This window comes from Terrapene carolina, unplaced genomic scaffold (genome assembly GCF_002925995.2).
Source record: "Terrapene carolina triunguis isolate 2854851 unplaced genomic scaffold, T_m_triunguis-2.0 Scaffold211, whole genome shotgun sequence".
Classification (NCBI taxonomy): domain Eukaryota; kingdom Metazoa; phylum Chordata; order Testudines; family Emydidae; genus Terrapene; species Terrapene triunguis.
This window is the reverse complement of record NW_020664562.1, coordinates 27313797-27323486: the sequence shown is the minus strand read 5'-3', so window position 1 is coordinate 27323486 and position 9690 is coordinate 27313797. Positions and strand designations below refer to the sequence as shown.

The 9690-nt window shown below is 40.8% G+C and overlaps 1 protein-coding gene across 1 annotated transcript in view; it reads left to right on the top strand.

Annotated features, from left to right (window-relative positions):
- Nucleotides 1-7674: 7674 nt before the first annotated feature.
- WDR63 (WD repeat domain 63) overlaps nucleotides 7675-9690 on the top strand; it is a 42104-nt gene continuing 40088 nt past the window's right edge. Inside the window, 2 exon segments of the mRNA XM_024201559.2 lie at nucleotides 7675-7711; nucleotides 7859-7860. Coding sequence (XP_024057327.2) covers nucleotides 7675-7711; nucleotides 7859-7860 — 39 coding nt within the window.

The following is a 9690-nucleotide window of genomic DNA, read 5'->3' as shown; positions in this document are numbered from 1 at the left end:
TTTGTATAGGGTTAACTCAACTTCAGTTTCTTTTTAATGAAGTATTAGGGTATTTAAATAGTAACTTTTTCATTCATTGTACTTGAAAACTTTTAAGAGCAAAGTCCATAGTCCTATCATCTAGGATGATCTCTGCCAAGTATTTTTATTCCAAGTCACCAACAAGGTAGCCTTACAATAGATGACTGAAAGTGCCAACACACTGAAAAGCACTTGCAAGTTAAAAAAACGTTATAGCCATGAAAAGTTGTAAGGAAAGTAACAGTTAGGAAATATTGTAGGGTTTTAGGCACAGTTTCAACAGCACCAACACTATTACCATGGAAACAGCTTTACTTAGTTAGCTGGAACCTTTCCTTAAAGCAGAAAAAAAAAAAAAGGAAGCATGTCAAGTCTGATCTATTTGCAGGTAATTTTAAGGAATCACTCACTTTGGTATCCATGTTTAAAATAATTAAACGTTTACAAAGTTAACAACTCATGTTTCCCAAAGCTTCACTCAAAGTGTGGCAGCCTGGCACTCTAAAGAGACTATACAATGTCATGGATACACGAAGGAAGGAAATTGTTCCCCATCTCTACATCCTAAAGGTAGCTTCACAGAGCCTTTCACGGCAGAGTTTTCCCCAACCTTCTGGGAAGTGAGATGCCAAAGGGGGACTGCGCACAAACTGACCTTTTGGAGGATAACAATAGAAAAACTGCATTTCGCAGTCTGCTCCCGTGCCTTTCTCCTCCATGGCTGCTTAGCTATTTCCCCAGGGCAGCACCACCTACAGAAACTGATATATTTACTTATTTAACAGTAGCCCTGGCACATTATTTATATAACCTGCCCCTCCGCAAACTACACAGGGCGATCTTGTTAGCATCTCTGCAAAGTGCAAGGACACCTGATGCCAATAGCCCGTGCGCGTCAACCCACGTACCTACAGCAGCCAGCTGGGAAGGTGCAAATTGCTCTGGTGAGAAGGCGTCAGTGGGGAGTTGGTTTCATAGCCGCATACGCACCTCTCCTGGCCTGTGGCCGAAGGGGACAAGTGAAGCGAGGAAGCGTTGGCGTCTGACAGCAGCAGAGCCCAGAACCTCATCTCAGGGATTAACTGATACTGCAGCAGCACTAGCGGCACGTGACTGCCACTCAGCTCCTCCAGCAGCCTCCTCCCACTGGCAGGCTGAATTTCATTGAGGTCCGAGTCCTCCCCGCTTCGGTATTTTTCCTGTCTTCATCTACATCATACCAGATCCCCCCCAACCTGCAAACAATAGTCCTAAAAACTACTGTGTGATGATCCGAGCCATAGATCAAGTTGCTGCAGCACTTACAGTCCTCTTCCTTATCTGTCACTTTAGAAGAGTAGGAGCCTATTTTAATCCTTCTTTCTCTTCTTGCTCTGGTCCAAAAACGCTATGCAGACATAAAAATCATACGCTGAAAACAAACCTATATCGGTACTTGCGTTACCAATAGCATGTAGGTAATCAACAGGGAAGATTCTAAATAAACACCTGTTTTACTCGTCACTATTGTGCTGTTTACTTTTTGCATGTCGTTCAGCCTAGACACTCAGAATGAGTTAAGTCATTGTCATTTTTGTTTATCATCCGTTTCCCTTTCAGAGTCTCAGTAAGCTAATGTCTGGGGGTGCAAACACTGCAGGGGAATGTTTATTTGTATAAAATTTGCATTGGAATTGGATATTCACCCACTATAATTTTAAATAAAATTGAATATTTCTATTGATTTAGCTTGTTTTTATACAACTTAAATTTGGGGCCAAATTTGAACTGAAGTGTTACTTTAAATATGCTTTGCACAAAGAATAATGTTTACTATAGTAATTATATCATTTTTCATGCTGTAGTAGAAGGGGTTAAAACACAGGGGATGTGGGTTGTTTTGTTAATATTGCCACTAATTTCCTGCTTGACTTTGGATAAGTCACTTGCCCTCTCTGTGTTCTAGTTTCCTCATCTGAAAATGGGACTAATAATCCTGGTCTATCCCACATAGGTATTGTGAGGATTATTTTCTAATGTTTGTAAAGTGCTTTGAAATTGTTGGAAAAAAAATCGTGTAAGAAGCGCTGAACTTTTATATATGCTGTTTCTTGGAATGTAATGTCACAGACAGACTGTTACACAAGATGTTTTGGAATATTATGTATGTACTGTAATACTAGTTCTGTGTCTGACTGGATTTCTCTTCCCCCCCCCTCCTCCCCCCCCGTGTTCCTGGTTTGGAAGAAAGAATACACTATGCTGTAATTAGTTTCATCGGGATCTTTAATAAAATCTTCATCCTCCAGTAACAAAATCATAATTACGAAGAGCAGTTTGCGTGGGGCCGGGGAGGGTTGAGCTATGCTGAATGACTTCTATTGACTAGAGCTCTGCACAGGCAGTCATCATAAACATCAAATATAATTAACCTATTAAAGTTATTAGCTGGACTTCAAAGAGACAATAAGCCTCTTTCCTGAGGATCAGTCACTCCCGAACTAGGATACAAAAGATCACTTTGGTACAGCTGCCTACGGTGAGGGTAGTTTCAAGAAAGATAGAAACTGCCCTAAGAATGTGTGAATAGTGCTGATCTACTTGCTGCCCCCTTACCCAACCTGCGGCAGACTCCGTAGGGGCAAGAAAACTTTTCCTTTATAATTACGGGGGGGGACGACTGGGAGAGTCAGAGGCAGTATCAGCAGACTTAAGAGAGATTAGGACCCTCCTGGTTGTGTGGAAAGGAATAGAAGAAAAGGGCACTCCTGTCCCCTAGGTGGTCATTATTATTGTATCGCAGTAACATCTAGAAGGCTCAATCAAGGGCCCCATTGAACTAGATGCTGTACACAGAACAAGAAGATGAACCTTAGCCCCAAAGAGCTTACCATCAAGTAACTCAATCTAAATGATTCTTATGCGTCTCCTAAAAATATGTAAGACCAGCACTGAAGGAGGGAGATTTACAAACAAAACCAAAACAAACTATCTCACCAAAGCAGCTAAATTCCCATCCCTATCTGGAGAGACTCACAACAGCCTTAAAATGACCCCAAATCAAGGAGAACCCCCAAACACGGGGGACTTTCAATTTCAGGGCCTGAAAGGGGGGAATGGAACTGGGACATGAGCCGCTTGGGGCGGGGGAGGGTGGCAGCTTTAGCAACCGAGGGGGAATCTTGACACAGTTGTAGAGGCTATGTCGGAAGAGCTAGCACAAAAGCAAAGGTCTTCCAGCAGCAGCTTGTGGTTAAGGTTTTTTGGGGTGTGTGTGAAGTGTCTCCCTCTCTATGGATAAGCTTTGGGGCAGCAGGTCCGTTCCCCCTGCCTTCACCTTAAACACAGACTGCAGGGATCTGATAACCATCCTTCTCCTTGCAGCCAGGTGCCTATACCCCACGCAGGCCTCTCCTTTGCTGCACTGAATAGCCAGAGGAGCTCACAATGCGCCCAGAACAGACTCTTTCTTCATCCTCCCCAGCGAAGAGACCGCAATCCCCAGCATGCACTGCTCGCCGTCTCACACCAGGGGCTACGAGAATGGCAGCGCATAGCATGCTGGGAATTGTAGTCTTTTCGGTATCGCTTTTAGAACAGAACTCGTCTGTCTCAGCCAATCGGGGCTCCCCTCGCAGGGGGCGGGTTGAACTCGAAGGCGCGTATTGCCTGATAGTATTGTCAGTCCCGCTTCTCTCGGCCCTAGCAACTGAAGCATCCTAACGACGCCTGCAGCGTGGCCTGAGGCCCTCTTAGCACAGACCCCAGAGCGGACCCCTGAGCCTGCAGGCAGGTAACGGGGGCCGGGGGCAGACGGGGGTTCTGGGCGTGGCGGTAGCAGCCGAGCTCAGGGTGACCATCTGGGAGCACAGAGGGGTAATCACAGGGGCAGGGTGACCCCCATCCCGACTCAGTGAGAGACACCCCACTCTCAGCCGCTCGCCCACCAAAACACTCACCACCCCGGTATGCAGCACACAGCCCCAGCAGGGCGTGGGAGAAAGGGGAGGGGTAGGGAAGCAAGGGGCTTAGAAATGGTGAGGAGTGATTGGGATGGCAAGAGAAAGCTGGGAAGCCAAAAAGGAGACAGAGGAAGAAAGGCCAAATCAGCAAAGAAAACATCTTTGAGAGAGATGGGGAGGGGGAGATTTTGATTAGCATCTAAAATGAGTGACAAAGTATGGCCTAAGGAAAAACATAAACACTGTTAAAAGGGGGTGTAAAAGAAACATCAGGATAAAGAGGAGAAAGGAAAAGGTGGTACCAGGAAGCTTGCTTTGGGCGATATTTTGAACCTGTGATTTAATCTCATTTTGGTGGTTTCTAGCAACAACCACCACAATGTGAAAATGGTCCTGACCCTGGGACCCAGACCTAGCCTCCACTGGGACACTATAGAATTTATAACATAGCCTGTTGTACAGATCACCCTCATTTTCTTTTTGAAAAATTGCAGTGTATGCAGGGAGATGCCCTGTGTGCATTGCAGACTCCACTTAGGGCAAAAATGCACTGTCCACACTTCTCAAGATGAACATGCTGGGACCTGTAGATTTCCATCAGCATCTGTGCTCAGAATAAAATGGAGTATTGCATGCCATGGTCTGTAGCCTTAGCAAAGACAGTACCTACAAGGTGGCTGAAATCTGATCAAAACGGAGCATGGCATGCTGAAACCTGTAGTCAGGATTCCTTGTATTCTCTGGAATTTACCTTGGAATCCACACTGTGCTGCAGGATTGTGCTCTAGAATCTAAGATTTTATTTTAAAAATATTATGTTTCTAGTCTCGGCGGTTGCAAAGAAAAGCTTGAAAATGTTAATCAGATGTAAGCTGATGCATTGCAGTCTTCCTGAGACTATAGACACCCAGAAACCATATCTCAGAGATGTGTACACTGATCCCGCTTCCCAATGAGATGATTGAGACCTAAATATGACATTTTAAATGTCAACATTTTTACATTGCTGATAATTTTAGCAGAAACATCTAACTCATGTTCCTCAGTCTCTAACTACCTCCCTATGTCCTCTCAGGTGGCAAAGCCCATCGAGCACCTAGTGAGGCCCTGATTCAGGAAAGCATTTAAGCATATGTTTGACTGCTGTGGAACTACTCACATGCTCAGATGCTTGCTTGGATCAGGGCCTCAATTGCCAAAAATTTTAGTTTCATTCCAAACAACTTCTGTAATGCAGTTATACATTGTCAGTTCATATATTTGCAGGCATATCAAAAACTGTGTAAGGCAGGTTACATCAAGTTAATCAAAATAAACAACACAAGGGCTTCTGTACAGATTTGATCATTCTTAGCTGTTACTGTTAACAATTGTAGCTTTCTCTCCCCCCCAGACAGAAGTGTGCTTTTTAAGTTGCCAGTGTTCCTTTAATTTAGAACTGGTGACACAGACAACAAAATAACAAAGTATGTTTTTGATACTTTGCTGGTACTGTTTTGTTCTGTAGAAGTATATTTGATGATTCTGTTTTTTTAAATTGTAATAAATCAGTTTTAAATTAGTAATATACACAAACATGACCTTAAGTGGTTCAATTAGGCCACTAATTAATCATTCTTCCTTCTCAGTTTAGACAGGATCCCTTGCATTGCTCATAACTAATCACCTTTCTCTTTCTGTGGCACCCAGCAACTTTGTGGATTTGTTTCATAACTCTAATTTTTTTGGTCCATTAAACAATTCGGAGAACATTCTCATCTTCATTTTTCTTCTGAGAGTCTAAGGTTCAGGACTGCACATCGGTTCCATGATGCCAATTAATCTGTAAAATATCAAACACAAAGTTGTCAGACGATGTCTGCTTGGACATTACCAGTTAATATATGATCTTGTTCTGACAATTTGTGCTGAAAATGGACTCCTCATAGTTTCTGAAAGATTTTAGATAGTAAATTACATGTATCTGTGGACATAAACAGCCCACAGATAAAATATCTGGTTTATTTAATACTGGGGTTTGTATATTATATTATGTTTTCAATAACTATTCTTTGTATAGATGTTTTGTACACTCTGCTGTTATTTTTCAAGTTTAGTGTTCAGGTATTTAGTTAATGAACATGACTATGAAAATATTGCATTTGGGTATTTATAGAGAAATACATGTAATGCAGTCCTACTCTTATGCAGTATAAGAACTCAGAGAGAGCTCTCTGTGAGGATAGGAACCGAACATGGACAAAACATTTCTGCTTGACATTAAAAATTAAACTCTTGGCCTCTTCTGAAAAATTCACAGAGCAAGATTCTTATTTGGATTGTAAGCTCCCCTGGGCAGGAGACATTCCTTTTTCTATGTTTTGTACATTGTTGACCATACTGTCAGTGCTTAACAAAAAGTGACTAAAAAAATGTTATTCAAGTAATAGTGGAAGTTGTACTTAACTTGGCAGAATAGATACTTGGCAAGGTTGATAGTACCTATTATGGTTCGTGCTACATTTTTCTAAGACAGCATAGTCTAGTGGCTACTGTTCAGGAATGAGAATCAAGAGATCTCATTCTTGGGCCTGGTCCACACTACCCCCCCACTTCGGACTAAGGTACGCAAATTCAGCTACGTTAATAACGTAGCTGAATTCGAAGTACCTTAGTCCGAACTTACCGCGGGTCCAGACGCGGCAGGAAGGCTCCCCCGTCGATGTCGCGTACGCCTCTCGCCGAGCTGGAGTACCGGCGTCGACGGCGAGCACTTCCGGGATCGATCCCAGAACATCGATTGCCTGCCGTCGGACCCTCCGGTAAGTGTAGACGTACCCTTAGTTTTTAGTCTGTCTCTGGCTCAACTTTGTGAGCTGAGGCAAGTCACTGAGGGCCAGATTTTCAAAAGTGTCCTCTAAGTTTGGGTGCCTTGCTTTTTTAGTTTTTTATCTAAGACACTACTGTATCTAAATTTAGGAAACCAAATATGGAGATGTCCAAAGTAGAGGCAAGTCCTGAAAATGTTTGCTTTAGCTTATACGCTAAGGACCAACAGGAGACCCTAGCATAATACCAAAGTGAATGTTATAATATTTTAGAGACTTTGATTCATGTCAGCTACCCACAGGGGCTCATAAAGGTTAAGGCCTTGATTCTCCACTGCATTGCACTTTGTACAGTCACATACCTCTGAGTAATATATTGCCAAATCAAAATGGTAGCATTTTACATCCATTTTGCACAGATGTAAATGGTAGGGGCCTGGTTCTGTTTCCAGTGAAATCTATAGAAGTTTTGCTGTTGAGTTCAGTAGGAATAGGATCAGGCCCTAAGAGTGTCCTAACTACAGAGAAATGTGTGCCTAGAGAATGACAAATATTGAGTCAGAACGGATGTATTGTTTTTGAGATTATAAAGGAAGGCTAATTCGATTTTTTTTCTAACTATATTGTAATAAATGTATGTCCATCTGTCTCCCAGCTGGTACCTAAGCGGCCTCTGTGGGTTCCAGATTTGATCCCCATCACTCAACTCCGTTACATTTCACATTCCCACCCACCCCCACAATCTTCCTGCCAACCCCTCCCTTGTCTGTATGACCTCTCAGTTGTACAGAGGATAAAGGGGGAAGAATTAAGTAAACTGGAGAGATTTTTTTAAAATTTATTTTAAAGAGATTTGTTTGTGAACTCTTGTTCTCAGCACAGTAGCTTTAAAGTCAAGCAAAAGAATGGAACATAGGGATGTCTTATACATTATTATGCTTTGTAAGTTGCTTTCTTAAAATAAGTCGTGATTAATCTCAGATATTTATTTCAGTGTTTCCTCTATTCATGTGACTTATGGTTTTGATTACTCACTAGAAACAAATCAAAATTTCCAATCTGGATTTATTTCAATACTGAATAAGGAAGTGGTGAGGTAAGGGAATGTGACTGTACTAAATATTCAATGGTTCATCTTGCCCTCCAATTAATTTTCAGAATTACTGTCTGCTTTGTTTGTGTTGGAAAACATTCTCTCTTTCATCCAGGGGCTTCAAGCTTCTGGCTCAAGTTAGAGCAGCGACAGGATCCCTTTATGGGATCAGGACCACAGACAGTGCCAGTGGGCAACAGTTGTTTGAAATTTACAATGGTATGGATCAGTAGTGACTTTCTGTGTGTAAGAAAATTGATCTGTATACTTGCATTTGTCAATCTTGCGCCTTCCTTTATGGTGTGCCATGTAGGATTTTTTTGTAGGGCTGTGCTTGGAGGTTTTGACAACATTTTCTCTATCTTTTTAGCCAAATCTTTAGCATAATATGCCCATAAAGATAGATTACCTTTCTTCTTGTCTTTTGGAGCAGCATGCAATCATTCTAATTAGACAGTCCCAACACATTTTTCAAAACACAAAGGTTAAAATGTGTCTCAGAACTGTAAGATAAGCACATTACTCAATGCAAAGCCTGGGTTCAAGAATATAGATAGGTAAGAATCAATGAGTACATTTTATGCACAACATAAATATATTTCTAGGAAAGCAGTTGGAAAGTGAGTTTAGTTGTACATTAGCAATCTTCAGTAGAAATTATTATGGACAAGTTTCATGATATCAAATTGAGATTGAGTAAACATATGGTAAAACCTTGAATCCTTCACTTTAGAATCATTCCATGTAAAATTAGTAAATATGTTTCTTCTCAGAATGTGATTCAATTGTAAGTCTTTGTTAATTCTCATAAAATGGCAGCTCCAGAACTGCAGTGGTTTCAGAGTTCTGGAACATTAACCCATCTTGTGCGAGTGCGGTTATGACTAATGGTAAAAGTAGGTGGTTTATATTTATACAACTCATGAATGGATTTAAGCAAGGGGACCATATTTGCGCTAATCAGTCATGATTAACAATTTCTTAAATGCAGGTGTTGCCCATCACCTATCATTCCCATGCTCTGATAAAAGAGGAAAAATAGATTATTTCTAGATTATAGTTTTCTAGTTTGTTCATGGTGAAACAGAAAATGGGGGGTGGGGTGGGGGGAATCCCAAATACTGTAAAAAAAAAAAAAAAAAAAAAAAGAATTACAGTTAAGCCTGACCTGACTCCCATTGAAGTCAATGACAAAATATATATTGATTTCAGTGGCAGCTGGATTAGGCCCCAAATCTAGAATAATAGATGACCAGTTCTACTTCTCTTTGCTAGCAGCTGCCTCCAAATTAAAATTTTACATGTTCTGGCTGTGTAGAGCAGAATATGGTATTTGATTTCTTATTCCTTCTAGAATGATTTAAGAGTAGTGGCATAAAAAAGAGAAGCACCAAGTTTCTCAATGTGGGGAGGAAAATAGTTAAAGGATCATCCTAACTTTTAGTTTAAGTTACAAACACACACATCTAGACTTATTTCTTTTAATGTACGAACTAGGGCTGTTGATTAATCGCAGTTAATTAATGTGATTAACTAAAAATATTAATTGCAATTAAAAAAATTAATCGTGATTAATCGCAGTTTTAATCGCACTGTTAAACAACAGAATACCAATTGACATTTATTAAATATTTTTGGATATTTTTCTACATTTTCAAATATATTGATTTCAATTAACACGGCATACAAAGTGTACACTGATCACTTTATATTATTTTTATTACAAATATTTGCACTGTAAAAATGATAAAAGAAAGTATTTTTCAGTTCACCTCATACAAGTACTGTAGTGCAATCTCTATCATGAAAATGCAACTTACAAACGTAG